The sequence below is a fragment of the Lissotriton vulgaris genome, chromosome 5 (assembly GCF_964263255.1).
Source record: "Lissotriton vulgaris chromosome 5, aLisVul1.2, whole genome shotgun sequence".
In the NCBI taxonomy this organism is placed as follows: Eukaryota; Metazoa; Chordata; class Amphibia; order Caudata; family Salamandridae; genus Lissotriton; species Lissotriton vulgaris.
This window is the reverse complement of record NC_141693.1, coordinates 1,742,524,183-1,742,542,491: the sequence shown is the minus strand read 5'-3', so window position 1 is coordinate 1,742,542,491 and position 18,309 is coordinate 1,742,524,183. Positions and strand designations below refer to the sequence as shown.

Here is an 18,309-nt window from a genome sequence, read left to right as displayed (position 1 = left end):
ACTTTATAAAATGATTTGTTTAAAATATATTGAACTGTTTTTAATTCCATATTTTAAAAAAACTGAAACCTATTAGCTTGGAAAATGCATATCTGATGATATTAAGTATGGATAATGATGAACTCACATTTCGCACGAGCACTTTTTTGCGTACCGCCGTCCGAGCTAGACAGACTATGCTTGACCTATGAACTTGTATGTATTACATGAACTTATGTTGCTTCTTTTTAACTGTTTTTTGTGACTTGTACTTTTATGGATACTTTGTTATCCGAATAAAGATTTTATTGAATTGAATTGAAGATGATTTGTAAAAGGTGGGCCCTAGAAAGGAGCCAAGCCTACATACACTGATTTGACAATTCTACCATCAAAGCTTCTTGTAGCGAAAGTGAAAAGTGAATGCAGTGCAGTGAAAATACAATTAAAATAAGTGATCCCGGTGGAGGGACTCCAGCCATCATGTACGTTTCTGTAGCCTTAAATTCCCCTGAGAACTACCAGGACCAGGTGATACAGGCAGGGGTGTAGCTTTGTTTTTGCTGTAACACGCTGCATGCTTTCAGACACCCTGGACATGGGGGGTCTATCCATCTTGTCACGTCTAATCAATCAATCAATCATAGCATTTGTAAAGCGCACTACATACCTGTGAGGGTCTCAAGGCGCTGGGAGGGAACGCTGCTACTGTTCGAAGAGTCTCCTGAAGGTTAGGAGGTCTTTGGTCTGCTGTAGGCGGATGGGGAGGGTGTTCCGCGTCTTGGCAGCGAGGTGGGAGAATGATCTGCCGCCAGCGGTCACTCTTCGGATGCGGGGGACGGTGGCGAGGGCGCGGTCTGCAGAGCAGAGCTGGCAGGACGGGGTGTAGAGGCTGAGTCGGCTGTTGAGGTACGCTGGTCCAGTGTCGTTCAGTGGCTTGTGTGCGTGGGTGAGGAGCTTGAAGGTTATCCTCTTGTTGATGGGTAGCCAGTGCAGGTCTCTTAGGTGGGGTGTGATTTGGCAACGGCGCAGGATGTCGAGGATCAGGTGTGCAGAGGTGTTCTGGATGCATTGGAGCTGTTTCAGGAGTTTGGCCCGGGCTCCTGCGTAGAGTGCGTTGCCGTAATCCAGTCTACTGCTAACGAGGGCCTGGGTGACTGTCCTTCTAGTTCTGGTGGGGATCCACTTGAAGATCTTGGGAAGCATGCGAAGGGTGTTAAAGCAGGAGGAGGAGACGGCGTTGACCTACTTTGTCATGGAGAGTGTGGAGTCGAGGATGACCCCCAGGTTTCTTGCGTGGTTGGTGGGTGTAGGGGATGCTCCTAGTGCAGTCGGCCACAAGGAGTCGTCCCAGGCTGAGGGGGTGGAACCGAGGATGAGGACTTCCGTCTTGTCCGAGTTCAGCTTCAGACGGCTGTTCCTCATCCATTCGGCGACGGTCTTCATTCCTTCGTGGAGGTTGGTTTTGGCGGTGTGGGGATCCTTGGTGAGCGAGAGGATCAGCTGGGTGTCGTCAGCGTAGGAGATGATGTTTAGGTTGTGTCGTCGGGCGACGTGGGCGAGCGGTGCCATGTATATGTTGAACAGCGTTGGGCTGAGGGATGATCCTTTTGGTACGCCGCAGATGATCTTGGTCGCTTTGGAGCAGAAGGGGGGAGGGGGATGATCTGGGTTCTCCCGGTGAGGAAGGAGGTGGTCCAGTCCAGGGTCTTTTCTTGGATTCTGGCGTCGTGGAGGCGTGTTTTTAGCATGCAGTGGCAGACTGTGTCAAATGCGGCTGACAGGTCCAGGAGGATGAGGGCCGCGGTTTCTCCGTTCTCGGGCAGGATCCTGATGTCGTTGGTGGCAGCGATGAGGGCAGTCTCGGTGCTGTGGTTGCTACGGAATCCGGATTGGAACGGCTCCAGGATGCTTCGAGGAAGCTGGTCAGTTGTTTGTTGACGGCCTTTTTGATGACCTTTGCTGGGAACGGGAGCAAGGAGATGGGTCGGAAGTTCTTTAGGTCCTTGGGATCTGCCTTGGGTTTCTTGAGTAAGGCGTTGATCTCTGCGTGCTTTCAGCTCTCCGGGAAGGTTGCTGTCTCAAAGGAGATGTTGATGGTTTTCCGGAGATGGGGTGTGATTGTGCTGCTGGCTTTGTTGAAGATGTGTTGCGGGCAGGGGTCTTCTGAGGATCCGGAGTGGACGGTGTTCATGATCTTGATGGTGTTGTCGTCATTGATGCTGGTCCACGTCTAGCTCCAGTTGGGCTGCATGCATTCAGACACCCTGGACATGGGGGTCTATCTATCTTGTCACGTCTAGCTCCAGTTGAGCTGCATGCATTCAGACACCCTGGACATGGTGGGGGTCTCACCAGTGGCAGTTCCTCTATGAGTGTGTAGGGGTGTTGCCCCGTATTTCTTGCCCGCCTGGCCCATGTGAAAGCATTCTATTTCTCCCACTGCCGCTGACTGGGTTGGGTGCACACAGGAGGATGCCTTTATTGATGAGGGTGGGCTGCGTTACGTTATGCTGGCAGGGGTGTGGCTTGATTATTGACAGCCAGCACAGCAGACACAGGTTCCCAGGGTTAACATTGATGGCACATGTCGGGTTGGATGTATGTCTTTCTACGGACACCCCGACAAGCGCACATGAGGCCTCTTTAATCGCTGTACTGTTAGTGACCTGGTGATGTCGGCCGCAGCCTTACGGGCTTCTATGGACCGCTGAGTCTGCCTGCCCCTGCCAACCCTGGCGCTGCTTTCATGTTGTTTTTAAACAGCAAGGAAGCAGCATCCAGATTGGCTGAAGAGATGTGAGGAGGGCAGTGCAGGAGTGGGCAGGCTCAGTTCCCAGCAGCACAAGAGTTGACAGGCGAGGACTGAAAGAGTGGGAGACATAAAGGACGGGCCAAGCGGAATTCACCAGCAAACAGGATGGTAAGAGGCACTGCACACTGGAGGCAAGCAGATAATCACACAGAGGGGTTATTAACTAGGACCAGGAACGCTTCTTGTTTTGTGTTTCCCTAGCGCGAGCGAGCTGGCCATTCTCTGCACTTGACTATCATTCTTCTAGGGCGTGTCACGTGCACCTCACCCCTTAGAGCCTGAGGCGCTGTCAGGTGAGTTTCATTGAGGGTGTCCCTGCTGTCACGTTTTGAAGGTGTGGGACAGGGAGGCGACCAGAGCAAGGAGCAGCAGGCGAAAGGGCAGAGCAAGGTAGCAGATATGACACAGGGCAATTAGCAACCAATCACAGTCGCTACCTACAGCCACAGCAATATCCCCCAGTTTACTCTGATGCAGTGGCATAACAGGCATTGGGCTATGCTCGCCTTAAGGTTATCTGGTATTTCAGCCTTCCACGCTATGCCTCCAGGAACTTGCAGTTTTACTTTTCCCTTTTTAAGTTATCAGATGATGCTAAACTCTGGTTCTGTATTATAGTTTAACACCTGTTGCATTTTGAGACTTGTAGTCTTTGTTTACACCAGCACTCAGAGAAGTCTGACCAGAAGCCATCCCTGCTCTTCCCCTTTTGGCTCCTGCTCCTTGCTCTGCTTGTCTCCCTGCACATCCACAACATTTATGCCCCTACCACTTTCAAATGTCGCCAGCCACCACTGAGTCTCATCATCCTGTTGTGACTAACTCCAGTTAGTGACGCATGCATTCAAGCACCGTGGGAATGGGGGTCTCGCCATCCTCTCAAATCTAGGTCTGGGTAATGCTGCATGCATTCAAGCACCCTGGGCATGGGGGTCTCACCATCCTCTCAAATCTAGCTCCAGGTAATGCTGCATGCATTCAAACACCCAGGCATGGGGGTCTCGCCATCCTCTCAAATCTAGCTCCAGGTAATGCTGCATGCATTCAAACACCCTGGGCATGGGGGTCTCACCATTCTCTCAAATCTAGCTCCAGGTAATGCTGCATGCATCCAAACACTCTGGGCTTGAGGGGACGGGGGTCTCGCCATCTTGTCACGCCTAACTCTAGTTAGCGATGCATGCATTCAAGCACTGTGGGCATGGGAGGAGGTGGGTCTCACCTTCCTGTCATGTCTAGCTGTAGTCAGTGTTGCATGCCTTCAAGTGCCCTGGGCATGGGGGTCTCGCCAACCTCTCAAATCTAGCTCTGGGTAATGCTGCATGCATTGAAGCACCCTGGGCATGGGGGTCTCGCCATCTTGTCAAGTCTAGCTGTAGTTAGCAATGCATTTAAGCACCCTGGGCATGGGGGTCACACCATCCTCTCAAATCTAGCTCCAGTTAGTGAAACATGCATTCAAGCACCCTGGGCATGGGGTTCACACCATCCTCTCAAATCTAGCTCCAGTTAGGGAAACATGCATTCAAGCACCCTGGAAATGGGGGTCTCGCCATCCTCTCAAATCTAGCTCCAGGTAATGCTGCATGCATTCAATTCCTCTGGGCATGGGGGTAGGCGGTTCTCACCATCCTGTCATGTTTAACTGTGGTCAGTGTCGCATGCATTCAAGCACCCTGGGCATTGGGGTCTCACCATCCTCTCAAATCTAGCTCTGGGTAATGCTGCATGCATCCAAGCACCCTGGGGAGGATGTATGACTTACAACGCATGCTTTTACCACGCATGCCTTTACAACGCGGTTTTTACAACGCATGCCTTTACAACGCATAGTGCTTTGGGGCGCTGGATAGTGAATAGTTTAATTTACTATTCCAACTCCAGTCCCCGTGGACACTAGGGAAGGTGTTGGATAGTAAATTAAACTTATTCCCTATCCTAGAGCGCCCACCAGCGCAATGCGTTGTAATGGTTTGCGTTGTAAAAGTTGCGTCGTAAAGGCACTGCGTGGTAAAAGTTGCGTTGTAAACAATGTTTCCTCCCTGGGGATGGGTGTCTCACCATCTTGTCACGCCTACCTCTAGTTAGCGCTGCATGCATTCAATTCCTCTGGGCATGGGGGTAGGTGGTTCTCACCATCCTGTCATGTCTACTTGTAGTCAGTGTCGCATGCATTCAAGCACCCTGGGCATGGGGGTCTCACCATCCTCTCAAATCTTACTCTGGGTGATGCTGCATGCATTCAAGCATCCTGGGCATGGGTGTCTCGCCATCTTGTCAAGTCTAGCTGTAGTTAGCAATGCATTTAAGCACCCTGGGCATGGGGGTCACACCATCCTCTCAAATCTAGCTCCAGTTAGGGAAACATGCATTCAAGCACCCTGGAAATGGGGGTCTCGCCATCTTGTCAGGCTTAGCTCCAGTTAGCGCTGAATGCATTCAAGCACTCTGGGCATGAGGGGGTGGAGGGGAGGGCTCTCACCATCCTGTTATGTCCAGCTTCAGTTAGTGCTGCATGCATTCAAACACCCTGGGCTTGGGGCGGTGTGGGGGGGGTGGGGGGGGAGGCACCACCTGCTCCTGGGCATGGGGTCTCGCCACCTCCTCCAGTCGGCTCCAGTTAGGTTGCTCGTCGCTCCCTGTGAACGTCCTGCCGACCTCCCTTTGTGCCCTCCAGCCTCACCTTCGTCTTCTGGTTTCTGCGCCCCATGCTGTATCCAGGGATATGCGACAAAGCATGGTGTAAACTACACCCAACTCATTCCAAGCGTGGAGTAATGTCCGAGGCATGTTGAATCTCTGGAGGGAAACACAGGCCTCGGATCCCACGCCAGCTAAACACAGCTGATACAACAACTGAACGCGGAGCATGATTCATGGTGTTAATGCAGGCAGCTGCTTCCGCTTTCGGTCCAGGCCTCGAGCTCCGGTCCAGGCCTCGAGCTCCGGTCCAGGCCCCGGCCCGAGCATAGGTCCAGGACTTAAGCATCGGTGCTTTAAGACCATTCAGGGAAAAGGTGACACTTCCTGCACGCCGGCCGAGGCTGCTGGAGCCTTCACCTCGTGAGGTCGCGCAGAGAGCAGGTTTATCTCAGTTGGGACCCAGGTTGATCTTGACCTAGGGCCACCAGTCATTGACCTTGCTGTAGGCTCTAACAGGGATACGCAGAAAGAGAATATCTTCATTGCTTAGCTTATGATAGGAACGGATGTGTATTGGAAGCATGTTAAGGTTAGCCAATTGACAGCTTGTACCTATCAATGTATTGGACTTTCTGCATATTGCGTTCATAATGTAAATAATAATACATTTTAATGTTTGCTTATTTTATGTAATAAAATACGGCCGGGGTTTATGACCCCCTGATCCAAAGCAGTGTGGTGCTGGAATTGTTTGCCTTGGGGATAAAAGGGGAGGGTGAGCCCCCATGGGAGCCAGGAGGGTGCCCATCCCAAGGGTTGAGGGTGAAGAGGAGGGGGACTTTAGGCAAGTACCAGGCCATACTGGCATTGACAACACACACCCTCTGAGGCCCACTGGAACCACAGGGTTTGGGCTTCTCCGTCTGTTGTCCACTCAACAGCCTCCTGTTCGATGCACAGGTCCTAGGGGTAGCAAGGGCACTGTCGGGATAACAACGGGCACGCCATATGCAGCAGCTGACACCCTCGGCTCCCCTAAACTGATGTCTGTAGGGCCTGGGATGAAGGGGGTGCGCAGCTCAGAATGGCGCTGGCAGTGTTTATCCAGCCAGCACCGTGTCACGAGTTGTTCCAGAGCAGAGCCGTGCTATTGTGACTCCTACAATATAAACAGAGGGTAGTGGTGGCTTAGAAAGTCGCACCTCATAACACGAAAAAGTATTGTGACTCCTGCTGTTCCTCAGTCCCTGCCAGAGGCAGGCCTAGGACTCTGCAAACATACTAACCGCTAGGAAGCGGCAGCTGCTACAGTCGGGTGTCCTCAGAACTCAGTTCAGAGGAACACTATAGTGCACAGAACCTGTCTGCTATGAGCTGTTCCAATGAAGTGAGTAAGAGCGCTCTCTGTGGGTAAAGAGCCAGTGATGGGCCAAGCTCTGTTGGAATGAAGGGAGTAAAAGCGCTCTCTGCCGGTAAAGAGCCAGTGCTGGGCTAGGCGCTGTTGGAATGAAGGGAGTAAGAGCGCTCTCTGTGGGTAAAGAGCCAGTGATGGGCCAAGCTCTGTTGGAATGAAGGGAGTAAAAGCGCTCTCTGCCGGTAAAGAGCCAGTGCTGGGCTAGGCGCTGTTGGAATGAAGGGAGTAAGAGCGCTCTCTGTGGGTAAAGAGCCAGTGATGGGCCAAGCTCTGTTGGAATAAAGGGAGTAAAAGCGCTCTCTGCCGGTAAAGAGCCAGTGCTGGGCTAGGCGCTGTTGGAATGAAGGGAGTAAGAGCGCTCTCTGCCGGTAAAGAGCCAGTGCTGGGCTAGGGGCTGTTGGAATGAAGGGAGTAAGAGCGCTCTCTGCCGGTAAAGAGCCAGTGCTGGGCTAAGCTCTGTTGGAATAAAGGGAGTAAAAGCACTCTCTGCCGGTAAAGAGCCAGTGCTGGGCTAGGCGCTGCTGGAATGAAGGGAGTAAGAGCGCTCTCTGCCGGTAAAGAGCCAGTGCTGGGCCAAGCTCTGTTGGAATAAAGGGAGTAAAAGCGCTCTCTGCCGGTAAAGAGCCAGTGCTGGGCTAGGCGCTGTTGGAATGAAGGGAGTACGAGTGCTCTCTGCCGGTAAAGAGCCAGTGATGGGCTAGGCGCTGTTGGAATGAAGGGAGTAAGAGCGCTCTCTGCCGGTAAAGAGCCAGTGCTGGGCTAGGCGCTGTTGGAATGAAGGGAGTAAGAGCGCTCTCTGCCGGTAAAGAGCCAGTGCTGGGCTAGGCGCTGTTGGAATGAAGGGAGTAAGAGCGCTCTCTGCCGGTAAAGAGCCAGTGCTGGGCTAGGCGCTGTTGGAATGAAGGGAGTAAGAGCGCTCTCTGCCGGTAAAGAGCCAGTGCTGGGCTAGGCGCTGCTGGAATGAAGGGAGTAAGAGAGCTCTCTGTAGGTAAAGAGCCAGTGCTGGGCTAGGCGCTGCCGGAATGAAGGGAGTAAGAGCGCTCTCTGCCGGTAAAGAGCCAGTGCTGGGCTAGGCGCTGCTGGAATGAAGGGAGTAAGAGAGCTCTCTGCCGGTAAAGAGCCAGTGATGGGCCAAGCTCTGTTGGAATGAAGGGAGTAAAAGCGCTCTCTGCCGGTAAAGAGCCAGTGCTGGGCTAGGCGCTGCTGGAATGAAGGGAGTAAGAGCGCTCTCTGCCGGTAAAGAGCCAGTGCTGGGCTAGGGGCTGTTGGAATGAAGGGAGTAAGAGCGCTCTCTGCCGGTAAAGAGCCAGTGCTGGGCTAGGCGCTGCTGGAATGAAGGGAGTAAGAGCGCTCTCTGTAGGTAAAGAGCCAGTGCTGGGCTAGGCGCTGCTGGAATGAAGGGAGTAAGAGCGCTCTCTGCCGGTAAAGAGCCAGTGCGGGGCTAGGCGCTGCCGGAATGAAGGGAGTAAGAGCGCTCTCTGCCGGTAAAGAGCCAGTGCTGGGCTAGGCGCTGCCGGAATGAAGGGAGTAAGAGAGCTCTCTGTAGGTAAAGAGCCAGTGCTGGGCTGGGAGCTGTTAGAATGAAGGGAGTAAGAGCGCTCTCTGCCGGTAAAGAGCCAGTGCTGGGCTAAGCGCTGTTGGAATGAAGGGAGTAAGAGCGCTCTCTGCCGGTAAAGAGCCAGTGCTGGGCTAGGCGCTGTTGGAATGAAGGGAGTAAGAGAGCTCTCTGTAGGTAAAGAGCCAGTGCTGGGCTAGGCGCTGTTGGAATGAAGGGAGTAAGAGCGCTCTCTGCCGGTAAAGAGCCAGTGCTGGGCTAGGCGCTGTTGGAATGAAGGGAGTAAGAGCGCTCTCTGCCGGTAAAGAGCCAGTGCTGGGCTAGGTGCTGTTGGAATGAAGGGAGTAAGAGCGCTCTATGCCAGTAAAGAGCCAGTGCTGGGCTAGGCGCTGTTGGAATGAGGGAGTAAGAGCGCTCTCTGCCGGTAAAGAGCCAGTGCTGGGCTAGGCGCTGCTGGAATGAAGGGAGTAAGAGAGCTCTCTGTAGGTAAAGAGCCAGTGCTGGGCTAGGCGCTGCCGGAATGAAGGGAGTAAGAGCGCTCTCTGCCGGTAAAGAGCCAGTGCTGGGCTAGGCGCTGCCGGAATGAAGGGAGTAAGAGCGCTCTCTGTAGGTAAAGAGCCAGTGCTGGGCTGGGAGCTGTTGGAATGAAGGGAGTAAGAGCGCTCTCTGCCGGTAAAGAGCCAGTGCTGGGCTAAGCGCTGTTGGAATGAAGGGAGTAAGAGCGCTCTCTGCCGGTAAAGAGCCAGTGCTAGGCTAGGCGCTGTTGGAATGAAGGGAGTAAGAGCGCTCTCTGCCGGTAAAGAGCCAGTGCTGGGCTAGGCGCTGCTGGAATGAAGGGAGTAAGAGCGCTCTCTGCCGGTAAAGAGCCAGTGCTGGGCTAGGCGCTGTTGGAATGAAGGGAGTAAGAGCGCTCTCTGCCGGTAAAGAGCCAGTGCTGGGCTAGGCGCTGCTGGAATGAAGGGAGTAAGAGAGCTCTCTGTAGGTAAAGAGCCAGTGCTGGGCTAGGCGCTGCCGGAATGAAGGGAGTAAGAGCGCTCTCTGCCGGTAAAGAGCCAGTGCTGGGCTAGGCGCTGTTGGAATGAAGGGAGTAAGAGCGCTCTCTGCCGGTAAAGAGCCAGTGCTGGGCTAGGCGCTGCTGGAATGAAGGGAGTAAGAGAGCTCTCTGTAGGTAAAGAGCCAGTGCTGGGCTAGGCGCTGCCGGAATGAAGGGAGTAAGAGCGCTCTCTGCCGGTAAAGAGCCAGTGCTGGGCTAGGCGCTGCTGGAATGAAGGGAGTAAGAGCGCTCTCTGCTGGTAAAGAGCCAGTGCTGGGCTAGGCGCTGTCGGAATGAAGGGAGTAAGAGCGCTCTCTGTAGGTAAAGAGCCAGTGCTGGGCTAGGCGCTGCTGGAATGAAGGGAGTAAGAGTGCTCTCTGCCGGTAAAGAGCCAGTGCTGGGCTAGGCGCTGTTGGAATGAAGGGAGTAAGAGCGCTCTCTGCCGGTAAAGAGCCAGTGCTGGGCTAGGCGCTGCTGGAATGAAGGGAGTAAGAGCGCTCTCTGCCGGTAAAGAGCCAGTGATGGGCCAAGCTCTGTTGGAATGAAGGGAGTAAAAGCGCTCTCTGCCGGTAAAGAGCCAGTGCTGGGCTAGGGGCTGTTGGAATGAAGGGAGTAAGAGCGCTCTCTGCCGGTAAAGAGCCAGTGCTGGGCTAGGCGCTGCCGGAATGAAGGGAGTAAGAGCGCTCTCTGCCGGTAAAGAGCCAGTGCTGGGCTAGGCGCTGCTGGAATGAAGGGAGTAAGAGCGCTCTCTGCCGGTAAAGAGCCAGTGCTGGGCTAGGCGCTGCTGGAATGAAGGGAGTAAGAGCGCTCTCTGCCGGTAAAGAGCCAGTGCTGGGCTAGGCGCTGCCGGAATGAAGGGAGTAAGAGCGCTCTCTGCCGGTAAAGAGCCAGTGCTGGGCTAGGCGCTGCCGGAATGAAGGGAGTAAGAGAGCTCTCTGTAGGTAAAGAGCCAGTGCTGGGCTGGGAGCTGTTGGAATGAAGGGAGTAAGAGCGCTCTCTGCCGGTAAAGAGCCAGTGCTGGGCCAAGCTCTGTTGGAATGAAGGGAGTAAAAGCGCTCTCTGCCGGTAAAGAGCCAGTGCTGGGCTAGGCGCTGTTGGAATGAAGGGAGTAAGAGTGCTCTCTGCCGGTAAAGAGCCAGTGCTGGGCTAGGCGCTGTTGGAATGAAGGGAGTAAGAGCGCTCTCTGCCGGTAAAGAGCCAGTGCTGGGCTAGGCGCTGCTGGAATGAAGGGAGTAAGAGCGCTCTCTGTGGGTAAAGAGCCAGTGATGGGCCAAGCTCTGTTGGAATGAAGGGAGTAAGAGCGCTCTCTGCCGGTAAAGAGCCAGTGCTGGGCTAGGCGCTGTTGGAATGAAGGGAGTAAGAGCGCTCTCTGCCGGTAAAGAGCCAGTGCTGGGCTAGGCGCTGCCGGAATGAAGGGAGTAAGAGAGATCTCTGTAGGTAAAGAGCCAGTGCTGGGCTAGGCGCTGTTGGAATGAAGGGAGTAAGAGCGCTCTCTGCCGGTAAAGAGCCAGTGATGGGCCAAGCTCTGTTGGAATGAAGGGAGTAAGAGCGCTCTCTGCCGGTAAAGAGCCAGTGCTGGGCTAGGCGCTGCCGGAATGAAGGGAGTAAGAGCGCTCTCTGCCGGTAAAGAGCCAGTGCTGGGCTAGGCGCTGCTGGAATGAAGGGAGTAAGAGCGCTCTCTGCCGGTAAAGAGCCAGTGCGGGGCTAGGCGCTGTTGGAATGAAGAGAGTAAGAGCGCTCTCTGCCGGTAAAGAGCCAGTGCTGGGCTGGGCGCTGTTGGAATGAAGGGAGTAAGAGCGCTCTCTGCCGGTAAAGAGCCAGTGCTGGGCTAGGCGCTGCTGGAATGAAGGGAGTAAGAGTGCTCTCTGCCGGTAAAGAGCCAGTGCTGGGCCAAGCTCTGTTGGAATGAAGGGAGTAAAAGCGCTCTCTGCCGGTAAAGAGCCAGTGCTGGGCTAGGCGCTGTTGGAATGAAGGGAGTAAGAGCGCTCTCTGCCGGTAAAGAGCCAGTGCTGGGCTAGGCGCTGTTGGAATGAAGGGAGTAAGAGCGCTCTCTGCTGGTAAAGAGCCAGTGCTGGGCTAGGCGCTGCTGGAATGAAGGGAGTAAGAGCGCTCTCTGCCGGTAAAGAGCCAGTGATGGGCCAAGCTCTGTTGGAATGAAGGGAGTAAAAGCGCTCTCTGCCGGTAAAGAGCCAGTGCTGGGCTAGGCGCTGCCGGAATGAAGGGAGTAAGAGCGCTCTCTGCCGGTAAAGAGCCAGTGCTGGGCTAGGCGCTGCCGGAATGAAGGGAGTAAGAGAGCTCTCTGTAGGTAAAGAGCCAGTGCTGGGCTAGGCGCTGTTGGAATGAAGGGAGTAAGAGCGCTCTCTGCCGGTAAAGAGCCAGTGCTGGGCTAGGCGCTGTTGGAATGAAGGGAGTAAGAGCGCTCTCTGCCGGTAAAGAGCCAGTGCTGGGCTAGGCGCTGCCGGAATGAAGGGAGTAAGAGAGCTCTCTGTAGGTAAAGAGCCAGTGCTGGGCTAGGCGCTGTTGGAATGAAGGGAGTAAGAGCGCTCTCTGCCGGTAAAGAGCCAGTGCTGGGCTAGGCGCTGTTGGAATGAAGGGAGTAAGAGCGCTCTCTGCCGGTAAAGAGCCAGTGCTGGGCTAGGCGCTGCTGGAATGAAGGGAGTAAGAGCGCTCTCTGCCGGTTAAGAGCCAGTATGGAGATCTCCTGCTGGAGACCGGATCTAGGTCCTATCTCCAACAGAGGCCTACCTTCCACTCCTGGCGCTCCAGTGTTTCAAGTCGGTCTGAATACTCCATCCCGAGCTACCGCCACTTGTTTGTAATCCAAAAGGGACTGCGTGCAGTAAAAAACATACTGGAGACAGTGGACCTCTGTAGTAAAGAGGTAGCACTTCAAGAGGAATGTAAGTAAAAGGTGATGTAAAGCATCACCAGGAACAGGACACACCCGGCTCAGCCCAGATCTTTACTAAATCAGTCAGCGCTTCCGACCAATCACATCATGGAGAGAAGACCACTCCACACCCCAGCATCCTCAAACACGGATGGATGCAGGGGCTGGTCTCAGCACTCAGCATCCATATCATATGAGAAGATATCACCCATGCAACACTTACCCGGCCTTTAAACTGACACAGGACACAAACTTCATACTAAACTTTTCTATTACATTTAACAAGGTACAAACATCACTGCAACACAAGACACTCCACTTGTCCTCCCTTACTTTTACTAACAAAAAGCACATGGCACAATACAACACTTCTCTTTCCCCTACACTACCATAAATGCACATCTCTTCTTAAAGCTCAACAACATATTCGGGTGGGGTCCCTGCTCAGGGCATTGCACATGCACCTAAAGCATGCAACCCTCTCTGTCCCTGGTTGAGCTTCCACTTGACATACACAAGTTATCAACTTTCACACAGATGTTCACGTTCTTTTCTCCTGTTCGACATTCCAACAATCACACACATGCGCTAGACACGCACACAGTTGTCCATCCGTTCGTCCCGTAGTTGAGAGGCAGTACAACCCATTTAACCGAGCATATGGTTGTTCATGAAATTTTCTCGTCAAGATTCCACACTAATAGACATATATTCTCTTCAACACGGGATTGACCCACTAGTTGAGAAACCACAGGGGCACACATACGACAGCCATACAGCTGTGGTCGAGACTGTCCCCATTGAGATGTCGCGCTGACATGTGCATGCATGCTTATGTACACAGTTTTTCACAGGGACTCTCCTTGGTCGAGAACCCAGCCAACACATTTACTCCAGGCAAAGAGCTCTCGCGTTCCGTCTAGAGCACAGAGCACTCCGGCGCCCTTTGATGAGGGGTCTCCCCATCACCCCCAAGTCTGCACTTTCAGAGCAGAAATGATCAGTGGCAGAGTGTAACTATAGTTCATCTCCAAACACTCATAACTAGCCTCCAACTCAAGCCTGTCATTACAACACTCAACACAGATTCTGCTCTCTACCATACAACCACATTATACTTTCACATAAGTAAATGCCACAATCACATTTCACATTTGTCCAATACCTCTATACAGCCACACATTTAGAACTGTATGCAATCTCCATATGTGCAAAACAAATCTGCACGTGAACACAAGCTCCATATGTGCAATCAACATCTGAACTCGTACACAATCTAGACTAGAACAAAACATGGAAGACAATTCTGTATGCAGTCTCCTTGTGTACATTACATCTTATATCACTTACATGAACATCATGAAAACTTAGACAAGCCACGTAAACCTCAGTGGCTACAGACCGGATTAATTTGCTACCTCAGAAACACCCATCCTGCAGGAGGTAGCAGTTGTCCTTTCCAAACTAAAAACAATAACTCTGAAACACATCAGAGAAGCGTGGCTCACTGGTTAGAGCGGCAGACTCTGAAGCAGAGATCGGGCCCGGGACCAGGGTTCAAGTCCTGACACGGCAGAGTCTTGGGCTCAATGTCTGCGGACTCGATAATTCTCGCCTCGGTGCCTATTCTAATCATGGGTCCCACGCTGCAACTCTGGGCAATAGCTTGCTTTATCTCCACAACGGCCCCTACAACACTGGGATGCCTGGCTTCACCTTGGGGGTGCTCAGGAGGGGCATCTCACTGGGACGCCCTGTTGGGGCAGCTGTGCGCTTTACAAAATACACTACATCACATGCATCACCTTAGAAAATTAACCCTTACATCAGAACTTATACTGGTAACACAACGTACAACATATGTGTGAAATCACCATACACGTCACACCCTGCTGACGGTATTCTACACCCTTCCCAAGCCGCCTCACGCATATATACAGAATATACAGCACCACTCCGGACACTCCACTATGGTAGGACTCAATAGAACCTTCTTTCTCAGTGAGAACCAGCTTCTTCAATCTGGGGCTCACCTTTAGGATGCTTGACTGCAATCTCAGTCAGCGGATGCAGGGTGGGTGGCATCTTGGCGGAGCTTTTCTACTTTCATGTGAACTTTGTAACACCCACTAGCAGACCTGCTTCATTACCAGCTTGAGCAAGCGAAGAACATTCCACCGGAATCATTCATTTATCGAGGACATGTGGCCAAACGGCCAGAACTGCTGACTTGAGAACTAAGGAGCCAGGTTCTAGGCCCAGTGTCAGTGGCTCAACATCCCGTGATTCTGGGAAAATCACTTTATCTCCCTCTGCCTAAAAAGACTGACCTTGGCCCCGAGGACTGGTTTAATTACTGGCCATGCAAAACTATTTTCAGGTGGCCCATCGATAACTCTTTTGATTGTGTTTTACTTTGTAATTGTCTATTATATGTTTTGGTGCATTTATAGGTGTAAAAACAGTGGCGCAGGTAGTTAACGTATGGATATTTGTGGATGAAACAAACATGTGTCATGGAGTGAAATTCCCAGAGGTGGATGGGTAAACTTGGTGCAAGTCAGAGCTGAAAGCAAGGTATGGGTGGAGAGGCAGGTTGGGCTCAAGGGAAGTCTACTGTAGACTATTACATTCTAAGATTGTAATAGAATCTTAGTTACAGTGATGTTGTAAAGATCACCAAGCAGCAGCGCGATCTAGGTATTGTCACGTCATGGGAAGCCAGAATTATAATGCAATTTGGCAATGCTGTGGGGGAGCAAAAGCGATGCAGAGCCCTTGTGGGTGAGCGGTAGTGAGAAGAAGCAGCCCTGACTTATCGTATGGATCCTATGGCTTATCCATGTGTTCTTCATAACCTCAGATTCTGTGGTCACTGGTAATATTGATATAAGGAATGCCTGAACTCTCTACTTAAGAATGCTCGCCACCAGGGTCCCCCTGGCATAAAGGGCAAACTGGCAGTGCCCGAAGGTCTTGTCCAACAGATCAGTATATGTTTGCAAGACTGTTTTATGGTCTGGTGGCACGTTTTTTACTGTTGAGTTCTTTGATATACCACAAATGTTGCTTGAAGCAAGCACAAATGCATGCAGACTCCCATACCTTGCAAAACACAGCTGCGACCCCTGCCTTGCCCCTTGCTCCCGCTGGCACGCCTTTTGCGACCCCTGGCCTCAAAGGTGGCAAAATCAGTGCCTGGAACACAGGGGCAGCCCTTCCTAATGGAGGCTAGATGGAGCTCCACTTGCTGGTTTCTGTCACATTTTTAGTATACACATCGTTAGTAATATTATTCACTATTAGTGTAATACAAAATGGAGTACATTAGTTAGAACATGACCAGATCTGGAAGCCAAGGTAAGGGTTTCTTTCCCATCGGGAGCTGCAGAAGGGAAGAGAACAAGGTTATTGTCACTGAGGTGAGGAGCGTCCGATAACAGTGAGGGGGATGTTCCCACTTTTCCCTGGCCACACAATCCCTGAAATGCTATGCCAAGCTCCTCAGTCACGTCCAGAGAGTGACGTATCTTTCTGTTCTTCCTGACAGGTGTCTGTGTTGAGTGCCAAGGAGCCCTGCGCCACGAACCAGTACACCGCCAGTGGAGAATGCTGCAAGGTCTGCTACCCGGGCGAGGGGGTGGTCCAGCCCTGTGGAGCAAACCAAACGGTCTGCGAGTCCTGTCTAGACAGTAAGTAGCATCCTACGGCCAGAGGGTCGCCTATGATTGTCGAGTTGATAACTGGGGGGCAGTAGCTGGCCGTAGGGCTTCCCTACGATCCACTGGGGGTGTGATGCGTAGATATCATACATATGACTAGACACTTTCTTCTGTTTATATCTGTTGTGCACTGTACTCAGCTATTTGCAGGGAGGCTTCTGGTCTTTTATCTTCATTATTAACGACCCCTTAAGTGCTGCTCCGGTTGGAGTCAGGCAGAGTTCGCGTGGTGCTGAGTGTGCGGGGCCGTGTTCTGCCTTCAGGGGGGAAGGCCTCTTGCACTGAACCTCTGAGACGAAAGGAATCCGTAGCACTAACCGAGGAGGCGTGGCCGGCGCGCTGCCGACGTCCTTTGATAGGCCCGCGCGCTGCTTGAGGGTCTATGTGCAAAGTCAACTCTACGCCCGTCCGCGCCTGGACCGCGCCCAGCGCCAGACCCCCTGCCCCTCGCACTCCACAGCCCTCCCGCATTACCTATGATGCCGCCACCCTCCTAGCCCTTGACCCAGGTCGCGCCCCCAACTGCGTCCAAGCCGCTCCTGGACACACCCATGGACCTTTCTCTTGCTACTCCTGCAAATTCAGCGGCACCGTCAACATCTCCGCCACGACCACATCACAGATCCCCGACCCCAACCACCTACAGTGCATCCTTCTCAACACCCGATCAGTCCACAGACACGCCATTGAACTATGGAATCTACTAGACACCATTTCTCCGGACATCGCCTTCCTTACGGAAACATGGATGAACGCTTCCTCCGCACCAGACATCACCATTGCCATCCCTGAAGACTATAAGATCACTCGCAAAGACCGTACCAGCCACACAGGAGGAGGGATCGCTATCGTCCATAAGAAATCAATCCGCATCTCAACCAGCTCTGACGCCAACCTCGCCAACTCCGAACACCTTCACTTCCAAATACACATCGACCCCAAGACCACACTCAGAGGAACCCTCCTCTACAGACCACCAGGACCCCGAGCTAAATTCAGTGAAGACATCACGGACTTCATCACTCCACACGCGCTCCCCTCCAAAGACTACATCCTTCTGGGAGACCTCAACTTTCACCTTGAAAAGATCAACGACCGCAACACCGCCACCCTCGTGGACAACCTCGCCAACCTCGGACTTAAACAACTAGTCACTTCCCCCACCCACATCGCAGGTCACACACTCGACCCAATCTTCACCTCCAGCAACCATGTCTCCTTCAGCCACACCACGGACCTCCTCTGGACTGACCACAGCTGCGTTCACTTCACCTACAACAAACCAAAACCCAACATCCACCTCCAACCTACCCTGCAAAGAAACTGGAACAAAATCACCACGGACCAAATCTCCGCATCGCTCCTTCGAAACTCCCCAGCCCTCTCTTCTAACACCAACGAAGCCGCCGCCAACCTCACCCTATGGTTATCCAACACCGCCGACACCTTAGCACCACTGAAAAAACGTCAAAGCAAACCTGGCAGCAAGAAGGCCTCATGGTTCAAGGATGATCTCAAGAAATCCAAGAAACTCTGCCGCTCCCTTGAAAAGGCCTGGAAAAAAGACCCAACCACCAGCACCAAGGACGCCTTCAAATGCGCCACCCGCACTCACCACCAATTGATCCGAAAAGCCAAGAAAACAGCATTCAAGGATCGACTTGACAACAACGCCCACAACAGCAAGGAACTTTTCAACATCGTCAAGGAATTTTCCAATCCCTCAGCCAACTCCAACGACATCACCCCCTCTCAAATCCTCTGCGACTCCCTAGCCTCATTCTTCCACAACAAGATTGCAGACATCCACAACAGCTTTGACAACCAACCTGGAAACCAACCCACCCCACCATCCGCTGATTATCTCCCCCCCGCGAACACCCTTAACGACTGGAACCCAATCTCCACTGAGGACACCATCCGCCTGATGAATTCCATCCACTCAGGATCCCCCACAGACCCATGTCCTCACCACATCTTCAACAAAGCAGACTCCGTCATAGCACCGCACCTCCGAGACGTCATCAACTGCTCCCTCAACTCCGCCACCTTCCCGGAAGACTGGAAACACGCTGAACTCACCGCCCTTCTGAAAAAACCCACAGCGGACCCCACCGAACTCAAAAATTACCGCCCCATCTCGCTTCTTCCATTCCCGGCCAAAGTCATCGAGAAAGCTGTCAACAACCAGCTCGCCGCCTTCCTCAAAGCCAACAAATCCCTCGACCCCTCACAATCTGGCTTCCGAGCAAAACACA

The 18,309-nt window shown here is 52.8% G+C and overlaps 1 protein-coding gene across 1 annotated transcript in view; it reads left to right on the top strand.

The window, feature by feature from the left end:
* The window catches only part of NGFR (nerve growth factor receptor), a 139,401-nt gene that overhangs the window by 25,052 nt on the left and 96,040 nt on the right, over positions 1-18,309 (top strand). Inside the window, exon 2 of the mRNA XM_086923992.1 lies at positions 15,880-16,021. Within this exon, the coding sequence (XP_086780118.1) occupies positions 15,880-16,021 (142 nt within the window). The remainder of the gene's footprint in view (positions 1-15,879; positions 16,022-18,309) is intronic.